The following is a 19,599-nucleotide window of genomic DNA, read 5'->3' on the forward strand; positions in this document are numbered from 1 at the left end:
ACTGTCTGAGTGTGCAGGCAATGTTGAAACCCTCAGATAAAAGCAAAAAACTGAGGATGCTGGAAATCCAAAACAAAAACAAAAATACCTGGAAAAACTCAGCAGGTCTAGCAGCATCTGCAGAGAGGGACACAGTCAACATTTTGAGTCTGAATGACCCCTCAACAGAATGGAACCCTCCTTGTGTGCAATCAACACTTTGTTTTAGTTCATCCTATCTTGAGTTTGCTGTAGGGTTCCTAATCAAAAATTGGACCATACCAAAACCAAGGGGCTGGGAAATACGCCTCCACTTATAAAGAGGAAAACAAATCAAAATATCTTTCTGTTTATGGGTGATGAGAGGAGAAATCAGTGTTGTTTAAATTAACCTCCCTCCTGTCCGTAGCAAGAGATAATGATTTGAAGAGAGAAACAAATGACTCTGGGAGTTTACCAGTGAATGGATCAACTACAAAGGTTTAGAGTCCATGACCGTGCTGAGTTTGTTGAGGTAGTGGTGGGGGTGTCACAAATAGTATCTGAGCCCTTGAGGAAAGAGAAGTAAAAAAACAATTGGCCAGGACTTATCCATCTGTTTATATTACAGTGAACCCTGCTGGAATTGCATTTGTGGGGATGTTGGTGTGGGCAGATTCAGGCTTATCTGTGATCCCTCCTCACTAATGCTGTAAATAACAGCCATTTAGGCAACATCTTAGAATGTAGCTGGCACACACACAACTGTACAACAAGGAGTCAACACCTTTAACAAGGGAAAACATTGATAAGAAGGAAAACTGAGAAAGCTATCACATGATCCATGTGAAAAGAGAATGAAATCATTGTGTGAAAATTAGAGAAGCAAACTGGAACAATAATGATGTGAATGCTCAGACCCCATCGTTTAAGCAATTTCAATGGAAATAAATTATGCTGCTCAGAGAAAAAGGGAGTTTAAAAGCCAGCTGCCACATGTCATAAATAACATCATAACTGGCTACAAAAGAATTCCCTGACCATAACCAATTTCCACACTGTAAAGCTGCCTACTACCTATTTATTATGTTTTGCAGGACTGGATGGAGAGCAGCTGGATTTCAGACAGATTGGGAGGTGGGGGGTGGGGTGCATGGGGGCAGACTGCTCATGCCCCCCCAAACGAAAGTCAGCAGCCGGCAGCCGACGCAGCAGGGAGAAGCCTGCCCTGCAGCCATTATGCATTGCGGACAGGCTAAACAAGCTCACAGTGGGGTTTTATGTTCCTCTGTGGACAGGATGTCTCAGCTACTGGTCAATCTGATTGGCTGGCAGTTCCAGCAGTCCCGGCAGCACCAGAACTGAGTAGTTGGAGCTGCCAGGACTGCCTAAAGGAGCAGGAAGAAGAGTGATGGTTGCCAGAGAAAGTTAAGTCCCTGGCTTTTAGAGCAAGGAGGGATCCGACAGCCCAGGGAGGGAAGTGGAGGGGGGTGGGGTGGGGTGGGGGTGGAGGGGTGGATGGGTGAGGTGCCTGGTTTTTGAAGGGCAGGTGGCGAGGAACAAAGCGGGGTTGACATTATTGGGTGGGAAGTATCTCCAATGTGCACGGGGCATGCCCTGAATATATCCCCCACCCCAGTTCCTTCCCACCTTTTTTTCAACTTGACTTCAAAAACAGACTGCCCACTCCCGCCTGCCTGCCCATGCCAACCGTTATGGCATGGGCAGCATAATATCCCTGTCAATTAGCTTGGTAACAGGCTCAATTAATCTTTAATTATTTTTAACAATGTGGCAGGCGGGCTGCCGATTTCAATGCCTGCCCACCGATCGTATTATGGGGGAACTGATCAGAGGTGGGTGGGAAGGCAGTGGTCCTGGCACCCCTTGTATTTTATGTACCGCACGTTGTAAACACAACTGCTGGGAGTGAAGGGGAGGGAGAGGGATGTGGGTCGTCATAAAATCCAGCCTGAAGTCCTCAATCTTTCCTTCCAGCTTCCTTCCAGTTGTGGCTGTAATGAGGCACTTGTAATGTTGTCCTGATTAAGGGAGAAGGGTGGGGTGCTCTGATAGTTTAATTGGCATAGCCACAATCCTGCAATGCACTGACACACAGACTAGAGCAGAAATTTCTCACTCAATTCTTGGTCAATTCCTGGCCTCTGTTCACTGATAAAATTCTCTGATCTTAGTGATAAAATTGGCCTAGTTGTGCTTGGGATGTAAGGGAGAAAAATCAGCGGGGGTTTCTGCTCCATATTTACATCGGATGACTCCTGCTGGTAAGTATATGTATGTGGACTGTGAGGGCAAGAATGAGATTGGGCACAATCTCCCCATAACTTGCCAACATTCTGTTGAGATAGGGGAGGGTTAGATTCTACAATGGTCCCAGTGGTTTGGAATTTATCAAAAGTAAGACTGTTGTTCAAGAAAGGAGGGAGAGAGAACACAAGCAACTACAGGCCAGTTAGGCTGATATCCATCATTGGGAAAGTACTGGAATCTATTATGAAGAAAGTTTGAACAATGTACTTAGAAAATCATAGTATGGTTAGACAAAGTCAACACGGCTTAATGAAAATGAAATGATTAGATTTTTTAGAGCTACCAGAATAGATAAAGGAGACCCAGTAGGTGTTGTACACTGGAAAGTCCAAAAGACATTTGATAAGGCTTTTTTTATATTTATTCCTGGGAGGTGGGCATCGCTGGCTAGGCCAGCATTTATTGCCCATTCCTAACTGCCCTAGAGAAGGTGGTGATGAACTGCCTTCTTGAACTGCTGCAGTTCATGTGGTGCAAGCACACCGACAGTGCTGTTAGGAAGGGAGTTCCAGGATTTTGACCCAGTGACAGTGAAGGAACGATGATATATTTCCAAGTCAGAATGGTGTGTGGCTTGGAGGGGAGCTTCCAGGTGGTGGTGTTCCCATCTATCTGCTGCCCTTGTCCTTCTAGATGGTAGAGGCCATGGTTTGGAAGGTGCTGTCTCAGGAGGCTTGTTGAGTTCCTGCAGTGTATTTTGTAGATGGTACACACTGCTGCTACTGTGCGTCAGTGGTGGAGGGAGTGAATGTTTGTGGATGTGGTGCCAGTCAAGTAGGCTGCTTTGTCCTGGATGGTGTCAAGATTCTTCAGTGTTGTTGGACCTGCACTCATCCAGGCAAGTGGAGAATACTCCATCACACTCCTGACTTGTGCTTTGTGGATGGTAGACAGGCTTTGGGGAGGCAAGACATCAGTTAGTGGCCGCAGGATTCCCAGCCTCTGATTTGTTCATGTTGTCATTGTATTTATGTGGCTAGTCCAGTTCAGCTTCAGGATTTTGATTGTGGGGGATTCAGTGATGGTAATGCCATTGAATGTCAAGGGGTGATGATCAGATTCTCTCTTGTTGGAGATGGTCATTGCCTGGCACTTGTGTGGTGCAAATGTTACTTGCCACTTGTCAGCCCAAGCCTGCATATTGTGCAGGTCTTGCTGCTTTTGGACATGAACTGCTTCAGTAACTGAGGAGTCGCGAATGGTGCTGAATATTATGCAATCATCAGCGAACATCCCCACTTCTGACCTTATGATGGAAGGAAGGTCATTGATGAAGCAGCTGAAGATGGTTTGGATTAGGACGCAACCCTGAGAAACTCCTGCAGTGATGTCCTGGAACCGAGATGACTGACGTCCTACAACCACAACCATCTTTCTCTGTGATACGTATGACTCCAGCCAGCAAGGATTTTACCCCCTGATTCCCATTGACTCCAGTTTTTCCAGGGCTCCCTGATGCCACACTCGGTCAAATGCTGGCCTGATGTCAAGGGCAATTACTCTCACCTCACCTCTGCAGTTCAGCTCCTTTGTCCATGTTTGAACCAAGGCTGTAATGAGATCAGAGCTGGGTGGCCCTGGCAGAACCCAAACTCAAACACCAGGACTGCAGGGCTAGGATCTGATCTGTTAGCTGTGGAATCATTTAGCTCTGCCTATCACTTGCTGCTTACACTGTTTGGCACGCAAGTAGTCCTGTGTTATAGCTTCGCCAGGTTGACACCTCATTTTTAGGTATGCCTGGTGCTGCTCCTGGTATGCCTTCCTGCACTCTTCATTGAACCAGGGTTGATCCCCTGGCTTTGTGTTAATGATAGAGTGGGGGATATACTGGACAATGAGGTTACAAATTGTGGCTGAGTACAATTCTGCTGCTGTATAACCCCCAGTGCCTTATGGTTGCCCAGTCTCGAGTTGTTAGATCTGTTAAAAACTATCCCATTTAGCATGGCGGTAGTGCCACACAACACAATGCAGGGTATCCTCAATGTGAGTGTGTATGTTTTTTTCTCTTGTTGGTTCCCTCATCACCTGCCACAGACCCAGTCTAGCAGCTAAGTCCTTTAGGGCTCATCCAGTTCGGTCTGTGGTGGTGCTACCAAGCCACTATTGGTGATGTACATTGAAGTTCCCCATCCAGAGTACATACTGAATCCTTCAAAATGGAGGAGTACTGATTTGGAAGGCAATGGCATAGTGGTATTGTTGCTGGACTTGTATTTCAGGGACCCAGGGTAATGCTCTGGGGAACCGGGTTTGAATTCCACCACTGAAGATGGTGGAATTTGAATTCAATAAAAATCTGAAATTAAAAGTTTGATAAGATAAAATATGATACCATAAGACTTCATGGGGTCTGGAGTAGATGGTAAGATCTGCCAGGGCACCTTCCTCCTGATTGAAAACCGCTTTGCTGTCAACTCTGCTAGGTCTGTCCTGCTGTTGGGAGAGGACATATCCAGAGATGGTGATAGTGGTGTCTGGGACATTGTCTGTAAGGCATGATTCCATGAGTATGACTATGTCAGGCTGTTGACTAGTCTGCGAGACAGCTCTCCCTATTTTGGCACTAGCCCCAAGATGTTAGCAGGGAGGACTTTGCAGGGTCAATAGGGATGAGTTTGTTATTGTCATTTCCGGTGCCTAGTTCGATGCTCGGTGGTCGGTCCGTTCCATTCCTTTTAGACTTTTTAGCAGGTTGATGCAACTGAGTGGCTCGCTAGACTATTTCAGAGGGTATGTAAGAGTTAACCACATTGCTGAGGGCCTGGAGTCATATGTAGGCCAGACCAGGTAAGAACAGCAGATTTCTTTCTCTAAAGGACATTAGTGAACCAGATGGGTTTTTTATGTCAATTGACATGGTTGCATAGTCATCAGAATTTGAACTCTAGATTTGATAAGGTGCCATACAAAAGACAAATACACAAGATAAATTCTCATGGAGGTTAATATATTAGCATGGATGACAGATTGGTTAATGGTCAGGAAGCAGAAAGCAGGGATAAACAGGACATGTTCAAGTTGGACATGCTGTAACTAGTGGAGTGCTGCAAGGTCCTTAGTTATTTAGAATCTATATTAATGACATAGATAATGAGATCAAGAGTAATGTATATAAGCTTACTAATGATCCAAAGCTAGGTCGGAATGTAAGCTGTGAGGAGGATACAGAGCCTGATTAGACATATTAACAGGTTAAAGTGAGTGGGCAACATGGCAGCAGATGGAATACATTGTGGGGAAGTGTCAGAATATTCATTTTGGTTTAATAATAGAAAAAAACAGAATATCTTTTTAAAGGCATGAAGCTTTTAAATGTTGATGTTTGGAGAGGCTTGGGTTTACTTGTATAAGGAATACAGAAAGTTAGAAAGCAATTAAATAGATGCTCCTTCGTTGAGTATATTCAAAACTGAGATTGATAGATTTTTGATCTTAAAGGGAATCTAGGGTTTGTGGAATGGGCAGGAATGTGTACAGGATCAGCCAAGATTGTACTGAATGGCAGAACAGACTCAAAGGGCCAAATGGTCAATGCCTGCTCCTATATCTTATGTTCTTATGTGCTTATCCAGCTATGAAATTACATCCCAACAAGCTGAAAGTAAACAGTAGGTGACAGTAATGTGGCTGATAAAAGCACACCAGCAGACAGACAGAGCAGCAGTGCTCTGCTAAAAAAAAAAGAGCTGTTTTTACAAACTTTTTCTGAAGACGTCCTCCTCTTGTTGAATGTTATAAATTAAAGATCACTCTAGATATTTTCCCAAGTTTATCATCACCAATCTATACTATAGGTGGACCATCCCATAGGTTAGACTTTTATTTTTACTGTCCAATATCTAGTAATGATAGCATGGCCCAGAGCTGTAATTTTAATGCACTATGTTAAATGAACTGCATACTTCAATTTCACACTTGTCCCCCGTATGTTCTTCATCTGTCTTCTGAAAGAGGGATCAACCTATTCTTCACAGAGTCTAAACCAGTGAAAAACAATCTTGAAGCTGTTTGATTTTGCAGATAATGAATAACTGAAGAGGATAGCAGGTCCAGCAGCAATTATCCTACCCCCTTGCCTGAGGCAGGAACCCAGGCCATGTCAAGAACATCTTGACACTCAGCCAAAATACTTCAGTTATACCTGACTTTTAAAAATTGCCATAATTAGGGGGGCATCCATGGGGCATCTGGAAGTCCTGTCCACCAAAGATCTGCAATCATTGCAGCAGGCATGATACTTGGCCTCAATAATCCATTTGACAATGTGCTTGCCCTTAGACATGATCCTTGTTTCAAAATCTAGAGTGTAGGAGTGGTATAATTTTAATGGTTCCATGCGCTTTGTTAAGCAATGTGCGTGTGTCAGTACACTCAATCTATTTTGAGACTGATTGAAAAAAATGCCAATTTAGATTTTTATTCCTCAAGCAACTTTTTGTTGTACTTCATTCTGTCAGCTATAAACATATTAATTTTTTGCTCAAATAATGCCTCCTCATGTAATATCACTCATTCATCTTCACAAAAGTGGAGACATATCATGTGATGCTGTGTACATTTCTGCATCCAAGATCCAGCCTGTTCATCCCCAAATGATTTGCTATCTCTTTAAATCTGTAGTTTACTGCATTGAACCAAAGGAATGACAACAGCTGTATACTCGGCTCAATCTTCCTTTCACAGAATCCTGCAACCCCATAAATCTTTATGGAATGATTTAATATGTTCGTAAAATTTCTGACCAAACAGAGTTCTTTGGTGTAATGCAAATTGATGGCTTCTGACAAAACACAGAGGTGCAGGACTGTTTCAATATTTTGCATGGGGACATCCCCAGAAACCATCGGACCACATGGGGATTTGAGTGTCTCTCAGAAATCCAACACATAATTTAATGGCGAATCATGTTGTAGAGGGATTTATTAGAGACAAGGGTTCAGCCTGTTGTGTGGCATTGTTAATTGTTGTAATTGAGAAGCTGCTGTCAAGAGCAATGCAATTGAACTCATTATTTGGAAGATTTAAGAGGTTTCTTTAGATACATGAAAAGCAGACCGGGTGTTGTTCTTATATCTTGGACATAAGTTTGAATTTGTCTCAAATAGATGCAGTAAACCTTCTTTCTCTCTCTCCCTGTTGGCTGTTAAATAAGATTCTGGAAGTTTTAATTTAGGTTCTAAGGGTTGTAAGTTCACAGCTTTGCTTTGCCAACTACCTTTTTCCTTCCAAAGTAATTTAAAATCTTCCTCCTTAACTGCTCTCAATTACCCACTTTAATCCTGCTCATATTGTGCTCAACATCCTTCTCTCCCCACCCATGTAATGTGGTGACATCTTTCTACATGAGGAAAGTTCTTCCACTTGAGAGATGCAACTTCTTCAGTTCTTTGCTTAAATGCAGGTCCAGTTCACAGTGCCGCAAACTCCATCACAGGTAGGGAAAGAAGGCAGGTCCTGAACCCACCCCAGCCAGAAAGGAGAAACAGAAGCCTGTGCTGTTGGTACCAATCCGATCCACGCCAGCCAGCCAACTGAGCCAACTAGCCCCCTCAAGGAATCTGAGTTGCTGTGGCAACATACACTTTTACATGCATGTTGCACCTTGAGCTCTGGATAGTGATGGCAGAGGTTCCAATTTCTTTCTGTTACATGGCTGACCAGGAATCTCCCCTGCTCTTCCCGCCTGCCATTGACTTATGTTGGAAGGATTTATGATTTCATACCCAACCTGTTTGCTTTCCTTGTTCATCAAGTCCTGGATTGGAACTTGAATGCGGAACTTCTGGCTCAGATGCTACTCACTGCACCACAAGACCTCCATGAGAGATACTACATGTACAATTATCTACAATAGAATACCAAGTGTTATTAAATAGGTAGCATTTTTCAGAAAGGCCAATAGGATGCGAAGTATACAAATGCCACATTAATGCAGCATAGTATTTCTGTGAGGTTATGGATGTAAGGCATAGAGTGGATGAAACTTCACACTGCAGCTTATCTGTATAATATCTGACCTAGTCAGAGCTTATATTCTAAATTACTTTTAGTCCAGTGATATCTGTGCCTTGCAAGTGGTGAGAAGAACTTTTCCCTGGTGTCAGTCCTGAACTTGTTTTTTCCAGTTGATACCTGCATCTACTTGTCCTGAAATCATGGTTGATCTTGAGTATTCTTAGATTTGTACCAAGAATCTCAGCCTAGATATTTGAGCCCAAGTCTCTGGAACAGGATTTAGATCCATGACCTTTTGACTCAGGCAAGAGTTTTATCCACTGAGCCACAGCTAACCAAGCCATATAAAGATATATTAAGGCAGATGACCAAATAGTTAGTCAAAGAGGTAGGTTTTAAGGTGCATCTTAGAAGAGGAAAGAGAGTCAGAGAGGTGGAGAGGTTTAGTTTTTGGGCATGACAAGAGGTAGTGCAAAATCTGATGATTCAGTTTCTAACTGAATTTCTGTTATATAATAGTCTGAAACAAAATCTGATGTCAAATTTAATCACAACCTTTGTTAACCTTTGATTCATCTTGTTGGAGTTTCATATTACGTAGGAATACATGGAATTTTACAGGCCATTTCCTCCAAAAGGTTTGTGTTTGCCTGTAATAATAAGAGAAAATGCTGTAAAAGCTAAGCAGGTCTGACATCATCTGTGGAGAGAGAAACAGAGTTAACGTTTCAAGCTCTGAAGAAGGGTTATACAGACTTGAAACATTAACTCTATTTCTCTCTCCACAGATGCTGTCAGATCCACTGAGATTTTCTAGCATTTTCTGTTTTTATTTCAGATTTCCAGCATCCGCAGTGTTTTGCTTTTATCTGTGTGTTTATCCTCCAAATGAACCTCCTTCTATCTTACATCTCAATCTATCAACATACCCTTCTATGCCTGTCTCCCTCATGCATTTATTTGGCTTCTCCTTAAATGTATCTATGCTGTTCGCTTCAATCACTCCAGTTATATATTCTCACCACTCTATTTACTAAAATTGAAAGCAGTCTTGTCAGACAAATTCCCCTTTAACTAATTTGCACTGATCTTCTAGAACCTGGATTCAAGAATTTCCAGTCTGCCCAACTGTTGTGCTTTAAGTTTTTCATCAGTGTCAATAACTTCATAGCAAGTCCTCCTTGTTGTAAAAATAGATTTTTTTTTTGTCCAGTTAAAATTTGTGCAATGGAGACATTTTGTTTTTGAGTAACTGGAAGATGCATGAACTCCCGCTGATTCGGAGCAGTCTTTGCTACATTACTGAGTCAGGCAACCCTGAGAACATCAAGGAGGATATCACTAGAAACTGCCTCAGTGATGACCTGTAATCTGAAAATACAGTATATATTTTCATAAACTGTTGTCTTGAATTCATTCTCATAGCTGAAAGAGACACTGTGATAAAGACATTCAAATTTATAACTAAACAAGATTTACTTCTATTTTTTCCTTTAATAGAATATTCCAGACTTAGACCAAAGAATAGGTCACTAGTCTGACCTCAGTAACTAGCTTTTAAAAAGAAGTGGCTCATTAATAAATTAGCGCTGTCATTATTTTTTATAGTCACCTTTGCCCTTCGAGTCTGCACTCTAGCCTGCACTGTGAAAGTTCTGAGCATTCTCAGCATCAGCCATGGCTCAGTGATAGCACTCTAAGTCCCCACTCCAGAGACTTGAGCATATAATATAGGGCAGCACTTCAGTGCAGCAGTGAGAGAGAGCTGCACTGTTGGCAGTGCCGTTTTCGGAAATGATGTTAATCCAATGCCTTCTCAGCTGGACATAAATGATCCCATGGCACTCTCTGAATATCAGCAGGGGAGTTGTCTCGGTTGTCCTGTACTACATTTGTCCCTCAACCATAATCATCAAAGACATTATTTGCTGTTTGTGGGACTTTGCTGTGTACAAATTGGCTACCTTATTTCCTACTGTAGCAGGCCCTCCACAACATGTGGTGATGGCGGAGCATTGCAACAAGCAGGGAAACTGGTCAACCCCTGGGTTTCACACTGCAGGGAGCAATGTCTTTGACAAGCTGAGGCAAGGAGCCAGAAACCGTGAGGTGAGGGAGAAAGCAGCAAGGAAAAGTCTAGGACTTGAGTGGCGGTGTGGCAGGAGCCGAGGGCAACTTGAAGCCTCTGAGCTAAAGAACTGGTGAGGGGAATTGTGGGCTAGTCAGACTGACTGGCAGCATCCCTGAGTCTGAGAGGCCTCAAGGAGAGCAGGACTGCAACCAAAAGCTGAAGCAGCAGTTCAAGACTGATGAGTCACTGCATTGAGGAGCTGAGGCCTTGAATAGAGCAAAGATCTTAGTATTTGTTCATGGGATGTGGGTGTCACTGGCTAGGCCAGTATTTATTGTCCATCCCTAATTGACCTTGTTGAGAGGGCATTTAAGAGTCAACATCATTGCAGTCTGGAATCACATGTAGGCCAGACCAGGTAAGGGCAGCAGATTTTCTTCCCTAAAGAGCATTAATGAACTATGTGGGTTATTATAACAATCAGCAATGGTTTCATGGTCATCATCAGATCTTAATTAGATTCAAATTTCACAATATGCTGTGGTGGGATTTGAACCCACATCCCCAGAGAATTACCCTGGGTCTTTGGAATATCAGTCTAGTGACAATTCCACTACACCACCACCTCCCCATCAGCCATGAATAACAACTGACAATACCACTTCAATTGAGTGGTACTACGCCACTGCATCGGCCGTGAATATTCTCTGTAAGTAGTTTCTTCCTCAAAGTTAATCTTTCCCTAGAGAGTTTATACAGCTCTGATGCTGGTGGAATAAAGGGACCTTGTTTTTTTTAACCTTCGTGCAGTTTGTGTGTTTAAATTGTGTGTGCAAACTACATTACAGCAATGACTACACTTCAAAAGTATGTAATTGGCTATAAGGTGCTCTGCGATGTCATTTGGTTAGGAAATACATAATGCAAATGCCAGTTCTTTCTTGCCTGACTGTGGTTCAGTGGACAGCAGTTAGTTTCCTGGAGCTCACCTTTGCAAACTTGCTTAATGTGCGTGAGCCCAGACAGAGAGTAATGACATGCCAATTGTAAAAACTCATTTAAGTGAGTGGATAGACCTGAGGAATTATAACCCTAACTCAATTTACCCATTCGAGGGATCAACAGAGCAGCTTTATTATTTTTATAGCTCAATCCAACGGTGGACAATACACTCGGAAGAAAAAGGAAGATTGCATTTATATAACACGTTTCACAACCTTAGGACGTGCCAAACTCTTGACAGCCAATGAAGTACAGAAAGTACAATCACTGTTGAGATATTGGAAACGCAACAGTAAATTTGCTCACAGCCAGCTCCCACAAACAGCAAAGTAATAATGACCAGATTAACTATTTTTAGTGATGTTCATTGAATGATACATACTGGCACTAGGGATAACTCCCCGGCCCCTCTTTGCAATGGTGCCATAGTATCTTTTGTTCCCACCTGAGAGAGAAAAAAAAGGTCTTGCATTTATACAGAGCTTTTCATGACCATGGAGTGTCTCAAAGCACTTTTCAGCCAATGAAGTACTTTTGAAGTACAGTCACTGTTGTAATGTAGGAATCATGCAGCCAATTTGCACACAGAAAACTCCAACAAATAGCATTGTGATAATGACCAAATAATCTGTTTTTGTGATGTTGATTGAGAGATATGTATTGGTCAAGACATTAGGGATAACTCCACTACTCTTCTTCAAATTCGTGCCATGGATCATTTACATCCACCCGAGCAGGCAGTTGGGGCCTTGCTTTAAAATTTCTTCTGAAATGCAGCAGCTCCAACACTGCAGCACTCTGTCCGAGCTGCATGAAGTGTCAGCTTTGAGTTTAGCCCTCAAGCCCTGGATTGGGACTTGAATCCAGAACCTGGTCACTCAAAAAAACACAAAAGTAGTACCAACTGACACATAGACAATAGGAGTTTGGTTTAATTCCTCATCCAAAACGCAACAACTCTGACACTGCAGCACTCTCTCAGAATTGTTCAGGAGTGTCAATTTAGAACCTCCGGCTCATGTCGCTTAAGAGCAGTATACAGTCGGCCGGGAGTTGCCCTGGGATGCCTCAACTCTGACTCTGGACCCCATTAGGTCTCATGGCATTAAGTCAAACATGGGCAAGGAAACCTCCTGCTGTTTACCATGTACCACCGTCCCTCAGCTGATGAATCCATATTGCTCCATATTGAACAACAGCTGGAGGAAGAACTGAGGGTGGCAATAATGTACTCTGGGTGGGGGACTTCAATGTCCATCACCAAGAGTGGCTTGGTAGCACCACTACTGACAGAGCTGGCCTAGTCCTAAAGGACATAGAGGCTATATTGGGTCTGCGGCAGGTGGGGAGCGATCCAACAAAAGGGTAAAACATACCTGACCTCATCCCCACCAGTCTGCCTGCCACAGCTGCATCTGTCCATGACAGCATCAGTAGGGGTGACCACCTAGGAGTGAAGTCCTGTCTTCACATTGAGGATATCCTCCTTTGTGTTGTGTGGCAATAACACCATACTATATGGGATAGGTTTCAAACAGATCTAGCAACTCAAGACTGGGCAGCCATGAGGCACTGTGGGCCATCAGCAGCAGCAGAATTGTACTTGAACACAATCTCTAACCTCATGACTTGGAATATCCCCCACACTACCATTACCATCAAGCTAGGGGATCAACCCCTGGTTCAAAGAAGGGTGCAGGAGGGTATGCCAGGAGCAACACCAGGCCTACCTAAAAATAAGGTGTCAACATGGTGAAGCTGTAGCACAGGACTACTTGTGTGCCAAACAACCTAGCAGCAAGTGATAGACAGAGCCAAGCGATCCCACAACCAACCGATCAAGGCTAAGCTCTGCAGTCCTGCCACATCCAGCCCTGAATGGTGGGGGACAATTAAATAACTCACTGGAGGAGATGGCTCCACAAATATCCCCATCGTCAATAATGGGGGAGCCCAGAACATCAGTGCAAAAGATAAGGTTGAAGAATTTGCTACAATCTTCAGCCAGTAGTACCAAGTGGATGATCTTCCTGAGATCCCCAGCATCACAGATGCTAGTCTTCAGCCAATTCAATTCACTCCATGTGATATCAAGAAACGGTTGAAAAGCTATGGGCCGTGACAATATTCCAGCAATAGTACTGAAGATTTGTGCTCTAGAACTTGCCGCGCCCTTGCCAAGATGTTCCAGCACAGCTACAACACTGGCATCTACTCAGCTATGTGGAAAATTGCCCAGTTATGTTCTGTACACAAAAAGCAGGACAAATCCAATTTGGCCAATAACTGCCCCATCAATCTACTCTTGATCATCGGAAAAATAATGGAAAGGGCTATCAAGAGGCACTTGCTTAACAATAACCTGCTCACTGACACCAAGTTTGGGTTCCGCCAGGGCCACTCAGCTCCTGACCTCATTACAGCTTTGGTTCAAACATGGACAAAAGAGCTGAACTCCCAAGGCTGAGGTGAGAGTGACTGCCCTTGACATCAAGGACGCATTTGACGAAGTGTGGCATCAAGGAGGCCTAGCAAAACTGGAGTCAATGGGAATAAGGGGGAAAACTCCCCACTGGTTGGAGTCATTCCTAGCACAAAGGGAGATATTTGTGGTTGTTGGAGGTCAATCTCAGCTCCAGGACATCACTGCATGAGATCCTCAGGGTTGTGTCCTCAGCCCAACCATCTTCAGTTGCTTCATCAATGAACTTCTTTCCTTTCATAAGGTCAGAAGAGGAGATGTTCACTGATGATTCAACAATGTTCAGCTCCACTTGTGACTCCTCAGGTGCTGAAGCAGTTCCCCGCCAAATGCAGCAAGACCTGGACAATATCCAGGCTTGGGCTGACATGTGGCAAGTAATATTCATGACACACAAGTGCCAGGCAATGACCATCTCCAACAAGAGAGAAACTAATCATTGCTCCTTGGCACTCAATGGTATTACCATCACTATATCCCCCACTATCAACATTCTGGGAATTACCGTTGACCAGAAACTGAACTGGACTAGCCATAGAAATTCTGTGGCTACAAGAGCGGGTCAGAGGCTGGGAATCTTGCAGTGAGTCATTAACCTCCTGACTCCCCAAAACCTGTCCACCATCTACAAAGCACAAGTCACTTCTGTGATGGAACACTCCCCACTTGCCTGGATGAGTGCAGCTCCCACAACTCTCAAGAAGCTTGACACCATCCAGGACAAAGCAACTGCTTGATTGGCACCCCTTCCACAAATATTCACTCCCTCCACCACCAATGCACAATAGCAGCAGTGTGTACCATCTACTAGACTGTAGGAATTCATCAAGGCCCTTGGGCAGCACCTTCCAAACCCATGACCGCTGCCATCTAGAAGGACAAGTGCTGCAGATAGATGGGAACACCGCCACCTGGAAGTTCCCCTCCAAGTCACTTACCTTCCTGACTTGAAAATATATTGCCGTTCCTTCACTGTCGCTGGGTCAAAATCCTGGAACACCTTTCCTAACAGTACTGTGGGTGTACCTACACCACATGGACTGCAGCAGTTCAAGGAGGTAGCTCATCACTACCTTCTCAAGGGCAACTAGGGGATGCGCAATAAATGCTAGCCCAGCTAGTGAAGCCTGCATCCCATGAACGAATTTTTAGAAAGTTACTTGACCACATAAGCTTCAGACTCAACGGTGCAATTGCTATCAACTGAGCCATGGATGACACTTAACAATTATGCAATAAAAGTTCAGAAAGATACCAAGTATTAATTTGCAATGTTTAGCTTCTTGATTAAGAACGCCAGCTTTGGCACCCTTTCTGAGGCTTTCTGCTGAAACAAGGCTTTTTCCTTGGTTCTCTGCACCTCCCTCACTATTCCAAGTTGCTCTTATGCAGTAGCCATCAACGAGGCGCGTTAGGCTAGAATTCGTTGTCAGCAATGAAGCAATGACACTTGACGTTGAGTGTGAGAAAGGATGTCCACAAAGATCTAGTGATTTCTGAGGCATGGCTTTCCCCTTTTGGAGGCCAGGCAGGGAGGAACAAAGGGGGCACGAGGGGGTGGGAATCATCTTGGGGGTGTGCCCAAGGGAGGGAAGGTGGTGGGCTTGCTACCCCTCCAGTGACAAATGTGAATGAATACACCAAACTACTAAGAGGCAGTATCACACATAATTGCTCAACTTTCTTCATCAGGCAAGTGACATGCTACCAACTGTGTATGGGGCAGTTGGGTGATCATGAAATAGTTGAAAATAATCCAGCATAAATGGCAGCACTGGAGAAACTGTGATTGACAGAATGGTGTGTGGAGAGGGTTAATGATCGAAATTGGGGTCAAGCAGTGGCTGACAGTGGTCTGCACTTCTAATGAGCCCTTCAGCTCCTTCTGGCTTCTCAGGTTAAGTATTTGCCTTTTGGGCGACAGCTTCCATCAGTCCCTTTCAAGATATTTGGCTGATATGCTCTAAGAAAGCTGACTACAGCATACATTATGTGTTCTATGGTCAGGAGTCAAACAGTTTTTGGAAGATAACTGAAATAAGCATTAGACTCCATTGATATACATAGACAATGGGACGAACATCAGTTTCAGACATCTACTCTTGCGAACTACAGGGTATACTCACCAATGCAGCACATAGTAAAAAATGTGTGACACCACATTGGACACACCAGTCCCAGTTTACATCTGAAAGATCAACATTGTCTGATTGTTTCTAGGCCCAGGTTTCCCAGTTTTTCCTCATAACCCTGTCCACTGAGTCATTAATTTTAGAGCTTTCCTGTTATGAAAATTTTATCCCTACTTTTGCATTGCTTTAACTCAATAAACAAAAGTTGCAATATTCATGGTCACCACAGCGTTAAAGCAAACTTCAGTTTGTGTAACAGTGGGCAGATTAGTCCTATCACAGCACATTCACTGGCATTTTCTGTTACAATAAATAAAACTTCCCCGAAACTTCCTTGGTAAAAATATGTCAAGGTGGCTGACTAGCATTTCAACAGCTTTTGTTGTGCAATCATTTGGTGCAACTAAACTCAGGCACAATTTAATGCTGACTTGTTGCTAATACAAACTTTCTCTATTTCCAACTTGCACAGTGTTGTCTGCTAGTGAATAAGCCCTTTGTTCGCTGGCAAGAAATTACATTTTCTTCCCATAATTTTTCAATCCCTGCCTCCTCCTCATTCACCCACTTCTTCCTCGAATATTGTCATTTGTGAAATTGTTTCAATCAGCAAAGTTCTAATTTAAAAAAAATGAAGGGAAAAAGCTGAATGGAGGCAAAGCAAATGAAACAATGTTGAGTAAGCAACAATTTTAAATCATGGCTCAGGTGCTCCCTGTTGGCTCAGTTGGTAAGATTACAGAATTAAACCAATCAAGGCCTCAGTCTATTCCTAGAGCTTTCTTCTCAATCCATAAACCTCGATCCCTCAGACCTCTGATATGTTTCAATTGTCTCCACACTTGAACTTTGTACAAAAAGGAAATATTTGAGAATTACAAAGGTCTATTAAGGAGCTGAATAGGTACATCAGATATCAGAGAGGATATCATCCAGAACATTAGCAGAAAGGGGAAGGTTAGTAAATGAAGAGGACACAATTCAAGCATAGGCTTTTCAAGGGGTGCGATGATTATAAAAGTTTTGAAAGGGATTAACCTGAGAGTGTCGGAAGAAATGGAGCTGTTGACATTGCCAACCAACACTGGGTCAAGGAGAGGTAGTTGATTGGTCAGGAGCTTATTCTGTTGTGCAATCATTTAATATGACTGACGTCACAGGCACAATTAATTAATTCATGTTGACTTATTGTTAAACACTTTCTTTATTCCTATGAGAAGTATATCTTATGGAAGGGGTAATTCTGGTGACCCTGTGATGGAAACAGAAGAGATTAATAGCGTGTTATGAGGCCAGAGTGGAGCTGAAGGTTGTTGATTGTTGGAGAAGGCTGCAAAAAGTGAGCAATTGTATAATAGCACCCATCAAAACAATCAGTATACTTGCAGTTCATAATATAATTTTTCACATTTGTTTTTCCTAGTCTCCTTATGTATACGGCAAAGAAGAATTCTTAAAATCATATACAACATATTGTAAGGAAGAACAAAATTCTGGTGGTGAGTTTAGGCCAGTATCTCCTGCTCATGTTTTTTTTTATGCCTTTAGAGCTGCTCAACTGAATTATTTGTCTTTTTAGTCACCATCTACTGCTATCATCCTAGGTCCAATTCAACTGTTATAAACTCTTTGTACTTCAAGAAGTTTAGTATCAAGAATATCTGGATGGTTAAAGCATTGAAGACAATGTGATGCTTCTTGCTTACCTTATCACCCTTCAGGCCTGGTAGCCCTGTCTGTCCTTGTAAACCTAGATCACCCTGGAAACCAGAAAGAAGGGACAAGTTAAGATTATGATGACTATCAGTGGCTCCCCTCCCAAACCAACAACTAAACAGCAACTTATAAATGATTGTTTATATTCGATTTCATTATTTCTCTAAGGGTTTTTTACTCTAATGAAGTCAATCTCCTTCTGTACCATCTAATAATAATATTTGCATTTATTATCTTAAAATGTCTCAAAGCATTTCACTCAATAAATTAATTTTGGAATGCAGCAAATGTTTTTATGTAGCAAAATTATCAATAAGAAATAAGATGATGATCAGATGGGACTTTTGGTATTTATTGTGTGTGAAATGTTGGACGGGATATACTACAAGAGCTTCTTACCATTCTTCAAAAAGTAACATAGATCGCCCAACATTCACCTGAAGAGGTAGATATGACCTCAGTTTTATGTCTCATTCGAAGTATCTAACTTCTGACAATAACACTCCCACAGCAGTGCACTAGAGTGTCAACCTAGATTGTGCACTCAAATATGGGAGGAGGGGGTCAAATTGACAATGAAGTGACTTGAAAGGAAGATTGGTGGTGACTGAACCATACTAACTGAAAAGGGTGTATTTCCTTTTATTGAGGTAAAAGTCCAAGGAAAATCAAGGAAACCATCAAGTGTGAAAAGGGTAAGAGAGAAAAATTGGTAACACCAAGTCTGCATTTTCAGTGCCTAAAAATTTTAAGAGAATGGAAAGACTGAGGGAGGTAAATACTGAGTTAAAATAGACCTTTGCTGAGGGTGGTAGAGGAATGACCGTCCATTATGTACCCAGTTTGATTTTCCTTGCCAATGGGAAATTTAAGGGGAGGGTGAGCGATCTGCTACCATCCCTATAGGGTTCTTTTTCTTTTTTGTGCGGAGGTTTGTCCTTTTCTAATGTGGCATTAATAAAATTAGTAACTTAGTCAGTAGACATGACTGCTATCTCATCACTGTGTGACATTACATGCAAGTGCTTCCACATGCTACACTATCATGCTTTGCAATAAAGCTCAGCATGATCATTTTAACAATGAGTCATGAAGAAATATTTGGAAGCAGAAGGGAAACGGTCAGGCATTGATTAAAATTTCCAAGTTTTTCCAAGTTTTTTCATATTACTTTTCGAGGTGGCTTAAGTGTGGGGAGGTATTTCCACAAAGCACGGAGTCAGATCACAGAACTGTGACTCACCTTGAAAATATCAGGGCTCAGGATATCTGATAATGATCTTACCATCATTAATATGGAAAGACCATTAGGAAGTACTAACTTGGCCTTGCTAATGTATAAAATTGCACTCAACGTTTCACAGTAAAATCTATGAATTGTAATCTCAAATTAGATAGTAATAAAAACCTACAAGGAAGTGCATTTCATGCACCACATTTCCTGTTTTATTATATATACCAAACATTCTCAGGACAGACACTGAGGGTACAAACCATTGTGAGAAATCTCTTTGCTGTTATTAAGAAATGGGGTTGAATTCCTTAGGAAATTGCATTACTAAAATGATTTTTTTCACTAAACAAGTGAACATATTCAGATCTATACCTTATGTCCTTTGATTCCTTCCATATTGGGTGAACCAGGGAAACCAATTACTCCCTGAAAATAAAAAAAATTGAGCACATTTTTTTCTAGAACTATCCACATTTTCTATCCATCCTCTCCCTTCCATTTACTTTTCTGGCATTGCCTCAATTTTAAAATCCCCAAACTTGTTTTCAAATCTTTCCACGACCTCACCCCTCACTATCTCTGTAACCTCCTCCAGCACCCCCCTCAAGTGCTGCTCCAATTCTGGCATTTTGCTTGTCCTCAGTTTTAATTATTACACCTTTGGTGATCATGCATTCAGATGCTGTAGTGGCTGAAGGTATAGCCTCTCCTA

The 19,599-nt window shown here is 42.5% G+C and overlaps 1 protein-coding gene across 1 annotated transcript in view; it reads right to left on the reverse strand.

Moving 5' to 3' along the window:
- The window catches only part of col22a1 (collagen, type XXII, alpha 1), a 196,699-nt gene extending 177,393 nt beyond the window's left edge, over positions 1–19,306 (reverse strand). The window contains exons 1-2 of the mRNA XM_041190170.1: positions 19,260–19,306; positions 17,644–17,697 (exon numbers count right to left, since the gene is read on the reverse strand). Of these exons, the coding sequence (XP_041046104.1) occupies positions 17,644–17,697; positions 19,260–19,283 (78 nt within the window). The 5' untranslated portion in view covers positions 19,284–19,306. The remainder of the gene's footprint in view (positions 1–17,643; positions 17,698–19,259) is intronic.
- Between the last annotated feature and the right edge of the window lie 293 nt (positions 19,307–19,599).

Source organism: Carcharodon carcharias, chromosome 6, assembly GCF_017639515.1.
Source record: "Carcharodon carcharias isolate sCarCar2 chromosome 6, sCarCar2.pri, whole genome shotgun sequence".
In the NCBI taxonomy this organism is placed as follows: Eukaryota; Metazoa; Chordata; class Chondrichthyes; order Lamniformes; family Lamnidae; genus Carcharodon; species Carcharodon carcharias.